This window comes from Paramormyrops kingsleyae, chromosome 6 (genome assembly GCF_048594095.1).
Source record: "Paramormyrops kingsleyae isolate MSU_618 chromosome 6, PKINGS_0.4, whole genome shotgun sequence".
NCBI lineage: Eukaryota > Metazoa > Chordata > Actinopteri > Osteoglossiformes > Mormyridae > Paramormyrops > Paramormyrops kingsleyae.
Genome location: NC_132802.1, coordinates 13,394,981 through 13,417,027, shown reverse-complemented (window position 1 = coordinate 13,417,027; position 22,047 = coordinate 13,394,981). Strand labels below are relative to the sequence as shown.

Sequence of the window (22,047 nt, the reverse complement as noted above, 5' to 3'; positions counted from 1 at the left end):
GGCAGGATTGTTGTTACTGGGGCACCACTCAACCTCACATGTTTCGAAAGCTAAATAAATAGCTAGTGGGTAGAGTTTGAAGATCGTAGCCAGCTAGCTGGTTAGAGCAACATGTTATATTTAGTGTGGAGATTGTTTGTTGTTGACTGGGGACCCGCAAACCTCTGTGGCCCTCACAGATGCACTGCCGGTTATGTGCATGTGGTGTGTCCTCTGTTAGCTCTCCTTCATCCACTCAAAGCTGAGGGGACAATAAACAAATGACTGTTGGAAGGAGGCTATGCAGAACGCAAGCAGGAAGTAGAACACAAGCTGGCATTGTTTGGTAGTAAAATGCAGTAGTAAGGACGCTTAGTGAGCTAGTAAGCTACTGACATCACCTGTGTTTAATTTAATTAAAACACCCACATGAAACTTGCAGGTAAAGTTCAGGGCCAGTGATGAAGCAACTACATCAAATACTGGGCAATAAGGTAGTGATAGTATGTAAAATATTATATCTGTAAATGTTCCATCCATCCATCCATCCATCTATTCACTTGGACTTTGGAAATCAGGTGGAGGACCCAAAAAATGCCACATCAACATATGCATGATATAAACTCTGCACAGTCTGGTGCTTATTTTAAATAGCATTTAAAAGCAATTTTTTCATGTAGGTTTTTGACCTGAATCTGGTTCCAGTTCTGTGTTCTTTGTCTACATGGGCTTTTCACCTGAAGTATTGACTCTTCAATGCTGTGTCTGGACAAATGGATGTACAGGCATGTTTCATTTAATTATATTTCTGTTTAACCAGAAGGGATTCTGCTGGTGTGTCCAGTCGTGGGCAGAGAGAGGTCTGCTTGTTTTAGTGGCAAACCCAACCTCACTCAACTAATTACACTTAGAGATGTCATATAAAGTAACAGTAAAGGGGTAAAAATAGGAATGCTTACCAGAAATGCATCTGCGCATGTCAGCACCCGAAAAGGGTGAGGTAACCCCTTCATGCATCTTTAGGCTTGACTGGTGATTCATCAGATAGTATTTGGGACAGGAGCAGCTTTACAGATTTCCTAAGGCCTGACTGATACTTGAGGCATGCTGACCGCCTCCATCTGCCTCCATCTGCCTCCATCTGCTCTGAGTCGGTGGCCTCGCCTTACCCACTGACAATGTGGACCAGGAAGTGGGTCTTGCACTGGAGGAGAACACTTCCTGGGGTTCAGCCCCAAACCTGCTCACCAGATCTCGGAGAGCACAGTTTCTAAGGTCTAGGTCAGAGTCATGTAGCAGCAGATCGTCGAGGTAGACAACGCGCTGGGTTGGGGGGGGACAAGGGCCAGGATACACTGTATGAGCTTCTTGAAAGTGACCAGGACGTTGCACAGGCTAAATGGTATCAACCAGAAGTTCCAGATCTCATTACCGATGGTGAAAGCAGCCCTGGGATGGGCTTCTGGGCCAGTTCGACCTGCTAGTCCAGGGAGCTGAACCGCGTCGACCAAGTGATGTAATCGGTCGATGCGTGTAAGCAGAGTCCTTCCTCATCACCGCATTCAGCCATCGTAAACAATGCAGAAGCCCTACAACCCTCCTCCTTGGTGATGAGGACCGCTGGAGCCGCCCACCGGCTCTCGGACGGCTCGATGACCCCCCATCTCTCTAATCTGTTGTTCTTCCGCTTGTTGCTACCCATGGTACATCAATGGTGGCCCCCAGGTGAACTAACAGGTCCAACCCAATGATGCAGTGGTTGAAACCAGACCTCCTGTGCCATCGTGTGTCCTGCCAATGTGATTCACAGCTGCCTCTTCACCCTCATGGCCTTGCGCACACCAGTCACCGATGCCAGCTGGATGCCTGTGGGCTCCCAGCCGGCTGGCATAGCCCTGTCGGTGCCTGGCAGCATGCCCAGACGGACTGGGGTGACGGTGAACCCTGTGTCCACCAGGGCTTGGCAGGGCGTTGATGTATAGACCACTAGCTTTGCTGAACTGGCCAACTCTGTGGGCACCTGCAGGGGTTGGACTGACATGCGTTGTGGGTGGTGCCACCTGCTGAGTGTGTCCCAGTTGTGGTTTGGGGCGGGGCAAGGGCGAGGCGCTGGGGCAGGGTAATTGTGAGCGATGTGTTCCTGCTCTCCACACCTCCTCTTACTCAGTGTCCTCTGTAGCGCTGGATCGGCTCCGAGGTGGACGCAGCGCTGTGCAGAAGACTTCCTCAGCCTCTTCTGCCTGCTTTACGATCGTCTCCAGAGTATCTGGCTTCATCAGGCACACGTGTTAGTGCACTTGATCTAGGGAAAGTGGCTGCAGTAGAGCATGGAGGGCCGGGTCGTCCTGCGCTGCCCGGGGAAGTGAGGTAGCCTCACCGGGCGCCATCTTCCAGTACATCCATAAACGGCCCCAGACTTTCACTGGTGTGCTGCCAATGGTTCACCAGTTTCTCCCTCATCTTCCCAGTGGACTGGCAGACTGGCCAGACCAACCCTCCAGCGCGGTAGTCAGGGTCACACGATCATCCTGCTCCCCAGGAGAGAGGCTTAGGGGGGCCTTCAGCACCTCCCCTTTCAGGGGCATGGCCCGGCGGTCCACTGCTTCATTGGCAGACCAGTTGTTGTACCGCGCCACTAACCAGAACTGGGCCAGTTAGGGTTCCAGGGGCCCTTTTCTGTCGTAACGGGTCTTCTCGGTGTCCCCGGGTGGTACCGCTCCCACTACAGCGGGCAGGGGGGCACTAGCATCATAGTGCTGAGCTCTTGGGGGTCTCATCAAGCTTTCCGTGTCACCTTGGTTGGCTCTCCAGTGCGCCCCCATTTGGATCCCCATTTCTGACACCAGTGTAATAACTGGCAGACCCAGGCATCGCCAAGCAGACGAAGTAGCGTCATGCGAATGTGAGCACTCTTTATTTGCAGCCCTTAAAAGGATCAGACACAAACACCAAACACAACGCCGACCTATTTATACTGTAACATCCGACACCACTGCAGCTCACCCCACTGGCCCCAGCACTGCAGTTTTAATAAACTTGCGGATGTTATTTATGTAACTACTGACTATTGTGTAGTCAAATGTTATTTACATGGTACATATTTTCTATTTGTCTGTTTCTTGTTTTACTTGTTGGCATTGTTTGATTGCCAGTGGTGTTGCAAAAGAAGATATTTGATATCATATGAGTTAAAAGCTGGCCCAGGTTTGAAATGGGATATGTGTTACTTGCTAAGCATGAAAAACATAGTGTGTCCATCCATCCGTCCATTTATTTGTTGTCCAAACAATTACAAATGCCTCTTACAAAAAGCACCAGGCCCATTACAATCATTTCCTACTTAAGTATATTCTTTGCAGTCATTTTCAGTCTTTCTAGGCTAATTGTAGAAATCAGCTTGTACCTCAGTGAATGTCAGGAATGTCTCTCACAGAAGTTCAAAGAGTCCACAGTTTAAGTAGTTCAACTTCTAAGTTCAAGGCCAAGATGACAAGAGATTTTTCCTGTTTGGCTGGATAAGAGAAAATAGCTTTGGTACCAAAACTCTAGCAGCTTGGCCATGTATCCTAACTTTTGGAGTTTTACGGCTGTATATTAAATAACATCTTCCTTCAGGAAGCTGAAAAAGACACTGAAAGACCAGAGCAAGCTGAAGCACATGACGGGAGAGTGGTTTTATGAGTCACGGAGGCAGCAGGGCAAGGTCCACGGATCTGACATCATCTCGAGGTCCATTATGCAGAAGAAACCTGCAACGTTATGTGAGTGTTTGGGAGCTCTGTCTTCCAAAATGTCACTGGGGTAAAATGACTCATTGTCACATTTCGTATTCTTATACACTCTAAGGCCAATTTGTAAAGCTTACAGGGTTTTGTCTATGTGGCGTATTTTATAACCCTGAAAAGGGCCTTGATTCAGAATATTAATACTGGTTTGTTTCCTTGATTGAAAGACTCATGCAGCTGTTTCACATTAGTGACATACGCTTCATTATAGGAGACTGACCAATCAACACACAGCAAGACCTCAGTGCTTAATTAAAAGGCAGGTCCTTCTGAGTGATGGTAGCTTACAAATTCTGTCCTAGCTCAGTGTCCTCCCTGACATGGATTACCTCATCACCCTGTGTAACTGCTACCTTTCAACTAGCATGTGATGCAGTATCAGAACAGCGAATGGTGCAACTTTCAACCCAAAGCCAAGTAACCAGGGAAACCTACAGTGCTTGGGGTATATATAAAAGTGCCCTAGAATGATATTATATACCTTTATTATCTATACATTGCATCCGTATGAGCAAAACATTAACATTCATTAATTGGTATATCAACAAGCACAGGAGATTGCATGAGCTTTTCTTTTGAAGTTTAAAATACTTTCATTTTTTTCTCAAGCAGAATGTTGACACCCAATTTCTGCATATGTAACAGAAATATATGTTTAGACCATCTAAATCTAACTGTCTGATGGAGAAAAAGGAGCTTATCAGGTGAAAAGAAACTTACAATTTCCATGCATTTTCTTCTGGATCTCCTACATGGATCATGGTACTCTGAAGTAGTGAACTTCTACCAAAGCTTTCATCTTGCGTAGTTAAATCTGCCCAGATGATCTGCATTTTTTTCCCAATGTTCATCGAGTCACTTTCAGAGTTTTTGAGTGGCAGTATCGTCAAAGATTAGAGAAAATACCGTCTGAACCTATGTCGTCTTGTGGGTGAACTCAGCGTGAACTACCCTTTGAAAACTTATTTTGAAATGAAGGGTATTTACTTTGTGCATATGGTAAAGTGAGCATTCCAGAGGTGATATTAAAGGTGGAATACGGCAGCATTCTTTCAATATTCCGGTACAAAGCAAACCTGTAAGTGAAAAGAGGGCAATGAATTAGACTAGAGATTTAATACCTCTGGGCACAGGATTACTGAAGTATTTCTCAAAGTAGACACTTGGGACAAAGGTAAAAGATTCACCTGTCTTATAGCTTTGACAAGGCTGTCTTATTAAAGGATGAGATTATTGGCTGAGACAGCAGTGCTCTATACTCAGCATACTTAATGTCTGCAGAAGAAGATTCCTGCATTGCCATAACCAGGACAACTTGAGGACCGCAGAATCACAATGCTAATCTCATGAAATACTGATGCGTAATCCACCAAGATTAACGCTGATCTTCTCACGTAACTCTTTCCCGGTGCTCCTCCGTCACAGTGGAGCTCACCCAGAGGTGGGATGTAAACCCCAGCTTTGTGAACAGCAAAAACAAGGAGGTCTTCATTCCAGCAGAGCTGTCTGGACTGATAGAGGAGCTGCCATCTCCGACCAACGAGGAGAGGTGACTGTTTTATACCTTCGAGCTGATTTTGATGGTGGATATTTTACAAGTTCTGCTCCAGCCTGTGATCTCAGAAGGATGAAACAGTACACGCTACAGGCAGGAGGCCCCAATGTAGACGAGACTTCATGGTTTTTGAGTCTTGAATTGTTGGGGTGGGCTATTGTTACCCCCTTAAGCAAGATCTAAGTAATAAAAAACAGTGATGCCCTACAAAAGTGATGGTTTAATTGAATCATTAGCACCCTTAATTGCCAATGATTAGTTATGCCTGGCACTAAAACTATAAATGATTTAGACTATTTCTTCTGAATCACAGGCTGTGTAAACATGTGCGTTTCATCATTCAGAAGAAAATGCGATTGAAAGGCAGTGTAAGTCACTGACATGTGGATCAAACAGGTTTTATTTGCATAGCATCACCTATCAGCCAGCACACCGAAAACTGCGTGTGCGTTTGAGCAAGGTATTTTCCAGTGTATCTATTTACGCTGTGCCTACTCTCAATGTAAATTCATTTTTTCCCATTTTCCACTCTGTATCGGTTTTACTGGTTTTACTTGGTTTTACAAGTTATGTACTGTAGTTTGTGTCTAGTCTTGTTACTCAGATACACTGTTCTCTTAACATTTTCATTGTTAGAACTTTGTTGTTTTCAGGCTGGAAAAAAACTATTTCTGTATAATCTTCAGCATGAAAAAGGTTTCTGGTTTGAGCTGAAATTCTCAAACCTTCTCTGCAGATTCACTCTTGCAGGCAAACAAATGCCATATCTGCTCATTAAAGCAACTAACCAAAGACCAGCACTGTTAAGATGATGTAAGCTAGCTCACATATATATTCTGAAAGTTCAACATATTTATACTTGCTTTAGTCTGGGAGCATAATTGCATGTTTATTCGTAACCAGCAAGGCAGGATGGCTAATGCACAGAGTGACTCTGTCGCATTATCTAAGTACCTTGTCCAAATTTACTTTTGATGTGGATGAGTCACCTGACTGCATTGATGGGGGCTTTCGGATTGTCAGCGATTTCCCTTCACACATACGACCGATTTCACATTTCTCAACATAAAAGACAGTTGCATCATCCTTGTTGAGTTTAAAGCCTTTATTCAGCTGAGGCGTCTGCGATTTAATACTTTTGGGGCTTTTTCTGTAACCTGATCCTGGCTCAGTGCAGTTTGGGTCTGAACAGGGGCAGGGCACTTTGCAGGGGGCATCAGGGGTGGAGATTTCCAAGCTCACCAATTGAGAGACCTATTCTCACATGGTCCTATGTGCAGTCAATCAGTCAAAGTTCTATTTGTCACATTTGTTTGTCTGATTTAAAAATCTTTTTTTCCAACCTTTATTAAAAATGTACCAAAAACTCAACGGAGAATATATCATTACATATGTCATGTGGTTTTATTTTTTCAGAGGAAAGAAGCATTTCGTTTTAGAAGAGACAGCTGACAAAAAGAAGCTCACGGCTCCTCTTTCTGCAGAGGTGTGTGTGTGTGTGATTATGTTTATATTACATTGTGGGAACTAAATGTCCCCCCAGTGTGATTAAAAACTTGCTATTTTGATATTGTGGGGCCCATTTTTCGGAAATTCAATTTTATAAAAATCTGTGGCTGCAATCAAAAAACCAAAAATGCCAAAAAACTTTGTTTGGTTGCTTATGGTTAAGGTTAGGGCTGGGGAGGGGTTACGGTTGTCATTGTTGGGATTAGGGTTTTACCCACACAAATGAATGGATGGTCCCCGCAAAGATATGGGTATAGGTCTGTGTGTTTGTGAGTGTGTGTGTGTGTGTGTGTTTGTGAGAGTGTGTATGCATGTGTGTGTGTGTGTTTCGGGGGGGGGGGGGGGGGGTGGTTTAATTAGTACAATGTGGGGATCATATTTCCCCTAATGCTAACATATATTTTGTGGTTATTCTTGTTTTTATATGTAATTCTTCATGAATCTCTTGCTTTTTATCATCAAGGATGGTGGCCCACAGAGTGAAACAGTGGCACAGACACTAATTTCCATTCTTCTGCTTCTAAAGCAAAAACAGAACCCGATGAACACGACGCAGCTGGGAGCAGCGGCTTTGGTGGAGAGAGACGGCCAGCTGACCAGCGGAGCCGTGGATAAAGCTGACGAGGGTCAGTACGGCAGCCTGCCAGCCAGCTTTAAGGCACAAAGGTGTAGAACTTTAACGGAAAATAACCTATCTATCAATTTCCATGTTTAGTCTTGTCCAGTCCTATACAGCAGACAGTATTCTTCCAGAACAACGAAACTTGGTTATAACTGGGTTTCTGGTCCAAACATTGCTGTTAGATAACCAGCAACCTTACTTACTGGCCATACTCAGTATTCATGTAATCTGATCTTAATTCCGTTAAATGACTTTTATTTATTGCCACTGAATTTGCTAAAACCACTCTGTGTGTATTATGTCAAGAACATGCATGCCACAATGATTCATCTTTCATCAAGGCAAAAAAACAATCCATATTAGTCATCTGTAGTCATCTTGTCCTCGGTGTGTGTATCAGTGTTCCAGTGACATGCCATTGTTTGCTCCTTTATGGCTGAAAACAAAGGATAAAGTTGCATTTCAGGAATACAATGTATGGCATTATACACCGATGTGCCAAAACATTATGATAACCCGCATGTGAATAACGTTGACTATCTTGTAAAAACAGCACATGTCAAGTTGTGGGATATATTAGATGGTAAGTCAGCATTTGGTAGCCAGAGTCAATCTGAATGTGATAATTGAATGCAGAATATATGGGCGGGGATAGAGATGTGAATGACTTTGATAGAGGCCAGACGATTGGGTGAGGGCATCTCTGACACGGCAAGGCTTACGGGGTGAGGACACACTGAACGTGGTCAGAAGAGGGAAAAACCATGATCTGCCACCAGGGTGTTAGGTGACCAGGACTCACAAATGAGGGATGTGAATTAGGGCTATCCCATGTGGTATGAACCAACCAGAGCTGGGTAATTCAGATCCACAGAGTGAAAGTCCAGACCGGGATTTTGCTTCCACCAACCATTTGAATACTCTGTGACTGTGACTCTTTATGCTCAACTGGTTGGTTGGGAAAAAAACCTACCGTAGGTCTGGACTTTTACTCTCTGGACCTGAATTACCCAACTCTGGAACCAACTGAAGGACACCAATGGCAGGTCATTTTGATGATGGTCATGGGAGTAGCATGTCACGACACAGAGCTTCAAGCCCTACTGCATATGGGGCTGCTTAGTCATAGGCCAGTCAGAGTGTCCATGCTGACCCCCGTCTGCCATCCTGCACCTCGGTGCAATAGAAGAAGGTCCCCTGGGCCGAAGAGTCCTGTTTTCGGTCTCATCTTGTGGACGGCTGGGTACGTGTCAAGTATCTGTATGATGGGTTGGATCGACAAGTTCGATCCGCAGCTATGTAGCCCCATACGCAGCAGGGACCCATGACATATTAATCCTGTAAGCATCATTAAGATGGTTACCCTTCATTCACATCTCAGATCCACAAGTCTTAGCCACCCAATATATGTGTATGTATGTGTGTGTGCTTACACTTTTACTTATTTTGGAGATGCCCTGACCCAGTCATGATCATAATGATTTACCCCTTGTCAGAGTCACTGAGATCTTTATCCCTGCCCATTTCATCTTCATCTGATTGACTATGAGTACCGAATCTTACCTTACTGTCTAATATATCCCAGACCTTGACATCTCTGTATGCCGTTTTTACAAGAGAGTAACCATGTGAGTAACACGAGAATAATCATGTGGGGGTGATCATTATGTTCAGTGCTGTATTCGTTGCATCTATACAGTGCTCTGTCTCACATGACTTGGTACTAATGCAAAGCATTAAAGAGATCACCTGTCATAATTTGATGTGCCTGAATTAGTGCAGATTACTTCTGAAATTGGGGTTGAATCGTATTCATTAATGCAACAGTTAAGTAAAGTCAAGGGTAAAGTGAAATATTTGGAAGCTGGCTTTATTTTTTCCTATTGTATTATGCATGTAGTATGATTTTTATTTGTTGATGTGTGAAAGCAATGCATGAAAGTGATTAATGTCACTAATGATTCAGTCTTCAGGGTCCCATTTAGGTAGCAGAATGTATAGTCTTTGTAAATGAATGGCCAGCCCTGACGAGATGCTATCAAAACCTTTCCTTGGGAGCACAAGTAAGTCTGGTGAACTGGTCCCATTTGAAAGCTGTGCATCTGGCCTTTTGGTTTTGCTGTGGCTCACTTCATCTTGCATGAGTATTCTTTACATGCACGACTATGTGTTTTTGCATGTTTTGTCACTGCAACATGACCCTGTCAGCCTGTTTAACAGGCTGAATTGGATTAGGCTGGAAAGGCGTGCTCACTGAACACATGTCTCTTCTTGAATCCCCTTTGTACGTTTCGTGTGTTGATGTTTGTCTTCAGTTTGTATTGCAATGGCCACTAACTGGAGTCATGCAGAAATGTAATTGTTCAGTATTCACTTCCAACGATAGCATATCTATTGTGTATCTTCAGTTATTTGGATCAAATAGTTGCCGGATTTTCTGTATGTAGCCGCCTGCTAAAGCTGTAAATTGTCAGATATGACTGGTTTGCACACAACATACTTCAATGAAGATCTTACATAAAAAGTCTGACATTCCTGCAGTTACTTAACAAACAATGGCTTTGGGCTCTTAATTTAATGAAAGATAATGAGTGTTCAGTTAAATTTGAAAAACATTATTAAAGTATGTTTTTATTATGCTAGATTACGTAATGCATTTAAGGGGGGGGGTTCGACTGCCCTTCTCATTTTTACATTTGTATGTATAACTTGGGGAAAGCATTTTATAAATCCGTTATCAGTTCCATATTGTTGCCTATTATTTTTTGCACAGAATTGTTAGGAACACCTGAAAGTGACATAGCCTGCTTTAAATTCACAAGGTTATGATGCTCCGCTGGCTGTTTCCAGATAGCGAACCGTCATTTTACACAGATCACGGGCCCTCTCCCACAAAACAAGGAAGGGATAAGGTTGCCTAGCAACTCTGGAATTCTCAGGGGTAACATCTGGCAGAGTTCCAGCTGCAGCTCCAGGTCGTCTGGCCTGTGGCTAAGCTCTCTGACTGCTGAGCCTCGCAGCATGCAGTCCAGGTACAGGGACTCTGCCCACCGCAGAGAGAAGGTCCACTGATTCACTAGACATGTTTGGCCGTGGGCGACAGCGCCGGAGAGTTAGAGACAAATGACAGTTGTAACCCCTGGGAGCACCAATTACAGGTTCTTGAAAGTTTTAGCGCCATGTGACCATGAAGGATTGAGCACATTCAACAAAAATAGCTCACAGACCAATGGAAGCAATAACGTAATCCTCAGCAGAATGCTGCTTTCGGGACTGACAGAGGGTGAACGTACCAGTGCTGCTTCAGCTCTTAGCAGGCATCCTCCATCCCTATCAATCTGGGCACCAGCGGGAGCCCCCAGAGGAAGCACCACACCTGATCATGTACAGTATTTGAGGTTCCATAAGAACATTGTGAAATAATTGCCTCTTTAAAATGAGTTAAAAAAATGTCAACCGATGAATCAGTTCAAATCAAAATATCAGTTGAGTGCAACTTTGTTAATCTGTAAACTACGGAAAACAGTGAATTTGAAGACCAGGGTCCAACTACTGATTTTATTTAGCAAAAAATGCTGCAACTCATTACATCCTGAAAAGAACACCTGAGTCAGTATTCTAATTTTTCTCTGTTTTGCTATTACTAATTAATGTTTGTTGTGCATGATATATATTGGGGCTGGGCAAAATAATGGAATGTATAACAGTGTATTTATGTCAAGACTCTAATGAGGAGTAGGGCCATACTTTGTCTTCAGAACAGCTTCAGTCCTTCTAGGAATAATGTCATGGAAATCCGGCCCTCTGTGTTGTAAAATTCTGCAAGAAGTAAATCCTAAAGGTCTTTAAGGAGGTGGAAATTTACTTTTCGCTTTGTGCACCAAAAGCTACCATAAAGGTTCAGGGATGGTTAGATCTGATGACTGAGGAGGCCACAGAGAGAGTTTGACTTAGGTTCCTTGTGCTGGGGGTAATACCATCTTGGACTATGGGAACATCATGAGGGAACAATGTTCGCACCATAGGGTACACCTGGTAGAGAAATGGCCTCGAATTCCTTACCCATTATGTGAACATCCAGGACAACCATGTGACCTAATTGGGGGGTGGGGGGCTGAATAAGCCACTCTGCACATTCGTTTATTAGTTATCATGTCTTTATGATCACAGTCTTAAAGATATATGTTCATTTGTTGGCATGTTGTGTTACAAAATAAACAAAAAAGTGATCAAAAGTTTTTATCTGATATGGGTATTGTACATATCATGTGGTTAAAAAGTACTTGGATTATTTGAAACTATTTGAAATTATTGAATTTTTGAAATTTAAAAATGCACAAAATGGTCATTTTTGGTAACACTTATTGTGAATGCCATGTCCATAAGAATCTATGTACTCATTCTTAACACATTACAATGGATTCATAAAGTATTATAAATATGACTCCAAATGTTTATAAAAATCTCACAACACATTATAGCCATGTTTATTATGCTTTATGTAATGCAGTATAGGTACCTTCGTAATGCATTATAATTGTCAGTATAAGAATTAAGGATGCTTTGTACTGCATGAAGTGTTTCCATTATTCTGTCCATGCCCCATACAGACTGTACAGTATATGAATATTTTACATATATGCATATACATCATTCACTGATAGTGGTCAGTGAATTGAACTGCAAGGAGTATGCTACTCTTGTAACAGGGGTTTTGAATGTTAAGGAAGCATTGGGTTAAAACTGGTTTGATTAAGTATAATTTTAATGCCCTCTGGAATGCAACAAACAAAATATGTTTTTTTTTTGTTGTTTCTCTTGCAGGTAATCCTGGTTATTATGTCTACTCCTGTCTGGTTGCTTCAGGTAAGCCAAGTCATACATTCCATTGCCTTCAAACATTAGCTCTAATAATTGCTACAGACAAAATCAAGACACACTGCAAGCTAAGAAACTATCAAGAATGTTGATGACACACATTTTAAGCCTTCAGAAAAAAATGACATCACCACCTAATGACATCACTTAAGGAGTCGAGTGATCAGTCAGGAACAAACTACAGCTGAAGAAAAGTTTTCAAAGACAAATGTACGGAAGCAGGATATGCTTACAAAGTGTTACCAAGAACTTCTTTTTTCTCTTGAATGCAACCTTTATGACTCTTGTTCACCCCTTAGTGTGTCACTACACAGAGAAGATCTATGAGCTTAAGATGTTTATTCATGCTGCTGGAGCACAAGAGGGACTAACTGAAGCAAAGCTGATTTCAAAACAGATGTTAAATGTTGACGACACAACTGCCACTCTTTCCCAAGTAATGAAGGACAGAGAGACATACAGGTAGCTGCCCAGAAACCCATCAAGTTGGTCTCAACCTCCTTGGAAAAGTTTGCTGTTTCTTTTGCTGTTAATGATACGGCAGACTTTCATGGTAGCATGAAAGTGTTCAGTATGTTCACCCAAGTCGCTAACCATACAGATACAGTGATATAAAGACATCTCCATGCTGAAAGAACAGCAAAAAGCGAACCAACTTTGAGAAGTGCCTGCATATAATGCATAAACACCTTAGAAACTACTGACCCTATGGGGAATATGTATGGACGATCTGGTAGTTGACTCAGGGTAGTTCCACCATGGACAGGGTAGTTCATCTGTTTCCCACAATATCAATGGGATACAAAAATATCATTCTCACCAAGAGACAAGTAAGCCTACAGGGCTTAAACAGACATAGACAGAGCACCTGTACAAATCCAGACAGCTTGAATGATGAAAACTCCTCAAGAGGCTTTCAGGAAACAGTAGGACTGGAGCCAAAGTGAAGAAATTATGGCCCATAGAAATGTGACTGGGAAAAAAATCATCAAGGTCTTCAGATGAGGGAAGGTCCCAGGGCAAGACGTTTCCTCCCAGCTGCACATCAACAATACATAGGGATTCCCAATGACATAATGGCTTCCGACAAGAAGAAAAGAAAGGAGTGATATTTGAGTTTAGTGCCTGGATCTGTTCTAGTCAGGCATACCAGTTATCTCAGGAGAGCGCCAATAAAATTAGAAGAGTGAGGAAAAGAGCTTTGAAGATATTTATTGTGCTGCAGATAATATGGATCCCTGCAGTAGTGGTGTGTTGTACCCGACACCTGATCGCATTCTATGCCAAGTCCAGCCTGGGAGCTGTGAGTTTGAGCTCCGCTGACTTAGGCCTCATTTCAAATGACCTGCTCTGATGATAATGCTGGGTCTGATTTTTGATGGAAGCAGAGTAATAGGGTATAATATAAATACAATGGTGCAATCCTCATATTTCTAGGTTAATCATATTTACTAAATACAGTCATTTTTATATTAATGTTGTTTATTTGTATTGCAAGGAAATTGACCCTGCTTCTACATTTTAATCCTACTGAAAAAAACATCAATTCTCCTGATTTTGATTATTACTAGCATGCTTAAATTGGGCTTTAAAACCCTGTATGAAAAACACATCATTGTATATAGCATATTTAGTTTCTTATGTATAAAATACGTGTTACAGCTCTAAAAAGAGAGACAATGATTTTTTCATAAGGGTGTGACTGGTAGGAGAGGTTCTGTGTGGGAGGTGGTCCTTCTGATGTTCCTGGTTGTTTTGGTGTTATTAGTGAAGATGGTTTCCACTTCTGGGCTTCTGCTCCCAATTTGTCGCAGGAAATGGTGAATACCCTAAACGAGGAAACATGGCTGTGAGACAAGCAGCTTCCAGACCGATGTCCATCTCCAAAAGTCTTATGGACATTACGTCTTTGCCGACACGTGAGCATGACACCTCCTCCTCCTTTGTGGAGAGTCCAGATGATTGAATCTAAGAGTGGAAACACAGACCCAAATTCGTTTCTCTTTCTTAAAGTAGCAAATATAAGAACAACGGAGAATACCATCCATTGATTGGTTTGATGCTTATGTAGCACTCAATAATTATCATTACATCTATTTGTGCCATTAATACAGACATGACCTTGTGTTAGACTTGGTTCTGTGTGTTACTCTTCTCCTGGATTCAACATATCACTTTAAAGCCAGCTTTCCAATATTCACAGAATGGAAGAGCCTGATGGCTCTCTTCCTGATGACATTTGGTCGATGTCTTTTGCCTCCCAATAGAGATATTAACATGTATTCTAACAGGTTTCAGCAAGTGGAAAAATAACATGGAAACAACTTTTATGAAGATCTCATTGACAATCAGATCTCAGGGTTTTACTCCTGGAAAGGACTGGATTGCTTGTACCTTGTCATGTCATTTAAAAAATGAGGCCGATTGTAATGTTAAATACGTGCTCTGGGTCTTTATGTTTTACTGTAACTGTAGTAATAAAAGAGAAGTATTTTATTTTAACATTGTTGTAGAATTAAATGAATCTTTTCTGAAAAATTCTATATATATTGGATTGTGTTAAACATTTTGTCTTATCTAATCTATCGATCGGGCTGGCATGTTGACTCAAAGGTTGGTTATAACTGCTTATTATAGGACAAATTCGATCATTCATTTAAATTTAAGGAAGAGGAAGGCAGGTGTTTTTTTTTTTCCTTTTGAAATGCTATATTTGCATATGTGTGAAAATCAGATGGGCATTGTGCAACGCATTGAACATCGTCCACAATATTTGGTTAGTATTACTTCTTCTTATGGAAAATAATACACAAGGAAAGTTATGGAAACATAGCAGGATCCATGGTTTACATTCACTTAAAATATTTGAAAGTCAACACAAGAGTTTCGATGGGAAAATGCTACCTGGTTAGAGTGAGTAATGTAGGCTATTTCCCTGTAGCATGAAAGTCATTTATCTGACATTGCAAATGATGACACAACCTGGTTGGGGTGGTGATTGAGGGGGTGAGTCAGGGGCCTGTAAAACGGCTGTGTTCAGGTCTCCCTTCTGTTTCTCAGCCTCCAACGTGCCCCCACTCCCTGCCTCCTTCTCAGACCCCGAACAGCTGAAGAACATGTGCAGGTCTGTGCCTGCTTTTGTGCTCGAGGAGGTAAGAGGAGCTAAAGAGGCGATAACTATCCCCAAGGTCACATACAAGGACTTTGCTTTATTTAACCTGGTTTTTGCTTGTATTCTCCCATAAATGACTACAGGGGGTGTCAAGTAGTCTAATTCAGCAGGCTGTAATTTTATGAACCTACAGTCACATTTGTGGGTTTTAAAGTGCAAGACTACAGCACTCATAAGTAACAAGGAACAAAGATATTCACATGAAAAGTACATGTGTGATATCGGATAATATCTTCTTTAAATAGTGCAGCATAAACTCCGTATTAGAAGATAATTAGAAACTCGGTCTTAGATGTAGGTCAGACTGACAGTATAATGAGACTTTGGTAGAATCACAGTGTGCTTTATTCTATGAGCAGCTTTCAGTGTGAATGAATGAATATTGAAGTATATTAATTTAGATGAATCATTTTTGTAAATGGACTGTAAAGATAAATATTTTATATAGGAGCTGTGACCATAGGAATCTGAATGAGTGTGAAGCCATTACTCTTGTCAGTCAGTGTGAATTATCAGTATAAATTAAATGATTCACTTTGATCTAGAAATATCTGAAATGTATTATTATTATTATAATTATTATTATTATGGTTAGACTATGTTCCTAATTCCTCCTAATTACCTTCAGTGTATGTTTTTATGAATGTATGATGAACTTGTGGTTTTCATTGCATTTTGCTGGTGTCTTGTCAGCCTCTTGATGATTGGTAACCTTGGAAACGGTTTGTGTTTCTGACGCTAACGCAGCCGCGTGTTCCCTGGCCATGCGGGCCTGTCACGGGGACCCACATCTTACCACTCATCCATGTTCGTTCCTGCACTCTCTTCTAGAATGGCGCCCAGAGTCCTAGCCCATACAGGAGGGACAGCAACTTCACTATGCGCAGCGGCACCTCTGGTGTGACATCAGTCTCCTCTGTATGTCGACAAGGATGACAGGCGCCCATGTCTAACCATGCAGAAATGTGTATTGAGGCTTTGTTTGTGTTGGGTTATCATGACAGTTCTGTTTTAATTAACATGTTATGTCACAATGTTTCAAAAATAATCTTCTTAATTGTAAGGAAAGGATATTGCCTGTTCCCGAGTTCAAATGCAAGCTAATACTGGGAGACTAGAATTAGTTCTGCGAAACTGGGAGTACTGGGAGATCATAACCGAAATCATCAGGGAAATATGTGAGATTAGTACAAAGTAAATCAGTCATAATGTCTTTCTGAAAGTATTTCTGGAAACAACAGTAGACATGTGTAAAGAGCAATGATAGCTGACATAAAGCATTTGATGATACATTCGTAATGTGGACTATTAAAAACTTTAATCAGGGCTGTTGTGCACAGACAAGCCTCATGTGACCCAGTGTGACCTCTTTAAAACCTCTGCATGACCCCTGTGAATGGCAGGTCACTGGCAGTGTGATGAGCATCTACAGTGGGGACTTTGGCAGTGTGGACGTGAAGGGGACCATCAAGTTTGCTATCAGCTATGTGCCGAAGCTGGGCGAGTTCCACATCTTTGTGGTCCAGTGCCAGGACCTGGCTGTTGGTGACACCAAGAAGAACCGGTCCGACCCGTAAGTGTTCACATGTATCAGGATTTAACATAAAGACATACAGTGCCAATATCTGATGTCGCATTTTTCATTTTTTTAATTACAGTACATTCTTTCAGTGGTGGAAAGAGTACTCAGTTTTTATACTTAAGTACAAGTACAAATACCACACCAAAATGTTACTCAGGTAAAAATAAAAGTAATCTGGTAAAGTACTACTCAAGTAAAAGTAAATAATTTTAGAGTACTTGGATAAAAAGTACTATATATTCAAATCTATTGAAACAAAAGCCAACCTATCCTTTTGAATTCACTCAGGACAGGTTTGAACGTAGCATTGTAAGTTACAGTGCAACACAAGAAGAAAAACTAAGTTGCATATTTTCTTGTTATTCAGAAAAAGCAGTGAAACTTGCCGAATGCCATATCCCTGCCCGTCTCCTCCCAGTCATGGCCGTATCTGTTACTTGTTTACCCCTCTTGCATCTCGTTTGTAACCCTCATGTTGAACTCATTCCCAGTTGCCTCTTGTTAGCCCCTTGCTAGTCTTTTGTACTTAAGTACCTTAAGTTTTGTCATTCTCAATCCAGTCATGGATATTGAACCTTCTTGTTGCCTATGCTCTCTCTTGTTCCAGTCCTCCTGTTTTGAACCCTCATGATCCTGTTTTTTTCCAGTGTTTGTTCATTCATTTCAGTAAACCCCCTTTTTTGTTTTGACACAATGCCTGCCCTCGAGTCCTTCGTCTTGTCTGTTGTGACACTGAGTTTGCTGGTGCAGATTAACAAAATGATATTTTTATTCCATGGGAAATGAAAAATCAATATACTGGGCAGATTTAATAATGAATCATAAACATTTCATGAGCAGGTACTTGTAGACCTCTTATAAGTGGTGAATGAGCTGACTAAAATCCTCAACAAAGTATTTGTACTTTATCACTTTACACGTCTGCAATATTTTAACATAAACACTTACAAGTGCTGAAGTGTCAAATGGTGAGATCACACTGCACACAATTTGATCCAGTAACCTTCCAATCAGAAGCACAAAGGTCTAACCTGCAGAGTTAAATGATGAACTAATGCTTCCTGTACAGTTGTTTAAAAAAAGTATATATTTATATTAGCAGGCTAACCACCTTTTCTTTTTAAAGCATTAGATGAGTAGCTGATTATGCAAACATACTAAAACACGGATATTCCATTTCCTCCCACAGTGATTACAGTATTAGGAACACAAATCACTTAATATGTAGGCTGCAAACTTTCACTTTATGTCTGTAAATGACCTACAGCAACGGCGGCAGTTATGTCAGTGTTTTATTGCTTATGATACATTTGTAATTCCAGTTATGTCAAGAGTTACCTGTTACCAGACAAGTCCAGGATGGGAAAAAGGAAAACATCTGTGAAGAAGAAGACTATTAATCCAACATACAATGAAATACTTAGGGTAAGAGATGTGTTTAGCACTTAAAAACAATTAAGCATTTAAGTAAATTTACAGCTGGGCGTGGATCTGGGTTTCGGATTAGACCAGAGCCCCCCCACCCCCTTAATTTCCCGTGAGACCAGCCAGAGAACAAAGTAGAATTACTGTCTTTCACAGTACAAAGTGGATATGGAGACCCTCAGGACGCAGACACTGAACGTTTCTGTGTGGCACAATGACACCTTTGGGCGGAATAGTTTCCTGGGCGAGGTGGATGTGGATTTATCCAAGTGGGACTTCAGCAACATGAAGATGAACGACTTTCTCCTGAAACCGAGGGTAATATCTTAACAAAGCATCAGTGCCATTGAACTAACAACCTTTGACTATTTCTAGCCTTCTGTACCAAATGATCAAACAGTCTGTTAAAGACTTAAACTGGGCACTTCACATTTATGTACTTCATTAATATTTATGAATAGTCCTACTTTGAAGAATGACTCACCCATGGGCCATGCCAACCCTTTTCGGGGCCCTAAACAAAATGTGATTAATTTCGTTGTCATATGTCATCTTCCTTCACATTCGGACAGGCTGATCAGATGGAGGGGGCCCCCTGGTGGCTGCTGGGCGTAAAGCAGCTGCTTAGTTCACTTGTGCTTTGGGCCATCCCTGCAGTGAAAGATCTGACACCCTGAGTATGGTAGTTAATTGTACTTGCTGATGTCTCTCCACAGAGTACCTCAAGCCAGCAGCCCCTAGACTACAGAGGAGATATACGATTGGCCCTTCGTTATCTGCCACATGTCTCTCACAGTAAGCTAATGCTTGGGTCCATTTACATTGACATGAGACAACACAACACAACATCTTTGAAACAAAGCAAGAACCTAATAAGGCAACTGTTCAAATCAGCAGGAAGTGCAGCATTAACATTTAGGAAGCATGGAGGGCTGTAGGGTAATATAGGTATTTTAAACAGCATAGCCTTGGTGTTTCCTGGTGGTTCTTACAGATCTGCTATTAACATTTAATTATGACCTCCTTTAGATAAGCAGCCGACCGAAATGGGCGACGTTCAGATCTGGGTGAAGGATTGCAAGGATTTGCCTATGATCAGGGGTGCTGCTATTGACCCTTTTGTTAAGTGGTATGTAAACAAACTATTTTTCTTTCTGTTTTGTGTTTTGAAAGGCAACACGATCCACTAATCCAGTACCTGAATAACTGAAATATGCACTTTCTGGAAAAGTTTAACCAGTTGATTTTCAATATGCGGCACTGTATCCTATGAGACCACTGTGTGTACCAAACTAAAATTAACTTATGAAAAGAATTATGAACATTATTAAATGTACTGTATATTCATAAAAAACTATCTATCTTCCAATCACTTATAATGTGCAAGATTACAAGGGGTCCCGGAGTCTATCCCAGGTAGCATAGGGCATGATGCAGGGAAGACCCTGGACAGGATACCAGTCCATCACAGGGCACAATGCAGGGAAGACCCTGGACAGGATACCAGTCCATCACAGGGCACAAGGGGAGGGGGGGAGTACCTGAAATTGTACTTATTTGCTTGCCCAGAAACTAATAAGCAAAACAGTTGAACATATTCACCATTTACGACATAAAATTTACAGTCATTACAGACATGCAGGCAGCACTTCTTGAAGGGCACACAGCCTCATTAATATAAGTGTGACAGAAAAGTATTTTTCAACAGCTCACACAACTAAATTATTAAGTGGCTCTGGCTAAAAACTGCTGCTCCAGACCTTTTCTCTTACATGAAATATAGATATGTCCACTAGGGGCCACTGTTCGTTTTTCTCTTTCATGTCACCTTTTTTCTTTTACTATAATGGGAAAGAAATGAATAATTAATACCAATGTGGGGTGAAAAATTACCAGTGCCCCAAATTTCACTCTGTCTGCATTTGTACTCCTGCAGCACGATGCTGCCTGACACTAGCAAGAAGAGTTGTCAGAAGACGCGGGTTTTAAAGGGGACGTCCAACCCAGAGTTTAACCACACCATGGTGTACAATAGTCTCCGGCCTGAAGACTTAGGGGAGGTGTGCGTGGAGATTACAGTGTGGGACCATGAACGCCTCTCAAACAGCTTCCTAGGAGGGCTGAGGCTTGGCCTTGGTAAAGGTGAGAGCCATGTTTAATCTGTGAAAGCAGGGCCGGTCAATCCTGTAGGCGCCATAGGAGGCCGTCTAGGGCACCAGCTTCTCAGGGGGCGTCACTTAGGGCCCCACATCGGCTTGGACTGGTAGCTAGTCCTCTTGAACCTCCCCCTATGCCCCCATAAGACTTGCATATTCAAGTTTGTAATGCAAAGCTTGTGTGGTTTTTATGCTCATGGAAGTTCTACTTACTCAGAAATGTTGAGGGCAGAATGAAATATGATTGGTTCAGAAGGATAACCAATCAAACTGTAGAGGAGATGGGACCAACCTCATCTAGTTGCTTGGACCCACCTCCTCTCCAATCTGATTGGTTGAACCAATAATTTTTCATTCTGCCCTCAGAACATTTTTTGTGTAAGTAAAACTCCCACAAGCGATTTTTATGTATGAGAAATCTCTGTGCTCATAACCAAGAATTAGGGTAGACAATTCATTTCAACTGGTAATGTATTACTTTATGCAAAATAACTATTTTAGTTCACAAAAGTACATCTAGATTTGTACATTATTAATGAAACATATGTCACTCTTGCTTGCAGGTACAAGTTATGGAACAGCTGTAGAATGGATGGATTCCAAATCAGATGAAGCAAATCTGTGGGAAAGGATGATGAATCATCATAATGAATGGGTGGAAGATGTGCTTCATTTACGAATGCTCCTGATGGCCAAAAGTATGTCGAAATAAGAGGACTAGGAGGAATTTCTATGTGGTGGCTTAGATAAAACTGACAGTCTTTAGATTTCTTTATTTTAATTTATACCTCAATTAAGTGTGGTATACTGGTATAGCTGTTATTTTTGATGATGACATTTTTAATATTTTTAACATTGTGTCATGTATTACATTATCTTTGTTTTTAAATATGAATATTGTACATCTAAAATATGTGTTCAACTGCTTTCTAAAAGCCTTGACACGTTGTTATTCAAGTCAAATATATGTTTTTCATGTTCCTTCTTTATATAAAAAAGTGTGGTTCTTGTCTTAGTGTTGACGTTGTCACTTGAATTTTATCATCAGTTTTAATGATCCAATCATCATTAAACCATTTATCCAGTACAGAGTCCTGGGAATTTTCTAAATGTATGCTAATTATTGAGTTCATTTATAGACAGCAAATGTTCATCTTGGAGGAATTTAACTGTTGTTATATAATATTTTACTGTACAATAAAGAGGCACACTTTTAAAAACGTGTTGCGTAATCCCTCAACCGATGTTAAGTATTTAAAACCAGAGAGCTGGCTTTAGATTAACGTCTATAGTTAAAGTTATTTAAGCGACGAGCACGCACATGCCAACTGTAATTGACATCGGTCCTCGGTTAAGCCCTTCGAGATAATGTATTCAAGATATC

At 41.5% G+C, this 22,047-nt stretch overlaps 1 protein-coding gene across 3 annotated transcripts in view; it reads left to right on the top strand.

Moving 5' to 3' along the window:
• sytl2a (synaptotagmin-like 2a) overlaps positions 1–21,883 on the top strand; it is a 26,604-nt gene extending 4,721 nt beyond the window's left edge. Inside the window, exons 3-16 of one of the 3 annotated variants that reach the window (XM_023835056.2) lie at positions 3,595–3,740; positions 5,190–5,313; positions 6,736–6,805; positions 7,355–7,454; positions 14,143–14,247; positions 15,389–15,480; positions 16,332–16,418; positions 16,904–17,073; positions 18,405–18,507; positions 18,664–18,825; positions 19,224–19,302; positions 19,537–19,636; positions 20,444–20,649; positions 21,227–21,883. In XM_023835056.2, coding sequence (XP_023690824.2) covers positions 3,595–3,740; positions 5,190–5,313; positions 6,736–6,805; positions 7,355–7,454; positions 14,143–14,247; positions 15,389–15,480; positions 16,332–16,418; positions 16,904–17,073; positions 18,405–18,507; positions 18,664–18,825; positions 19,224–19,302; positions 19,537–19,636; positions 20,444–20,649; positions 21,227–21,375 — 1,693 coding nt within the window. In that variant the 3' untranslated portion in view covers positions 21,376–21,883. Of the gene's footprint in view, positions 1–3,594; positions 3,741–5,189; positions 5,314–6,735; positions 6,806–7,354; positions 7,455–14,142; positions 14,248–14,293; positions 15,105–15,388; positions 15,481–16,331; positions 16,419–16,903; positions 17,074–18,404; positions 18,508–18,663; positions 18,826–19,223; positions 19,303–19,536; positions 19,637–20,443; positions 20,650–21,226 lie in introns of those variants that run through there. The other 2 variants (XM_023835057.2, XM_072713698.1) reach the window with 2 other exon arrangements.
• The last annotated feature ends 164 nt before the right edge of the window (positions 21,884–22,047 follow it).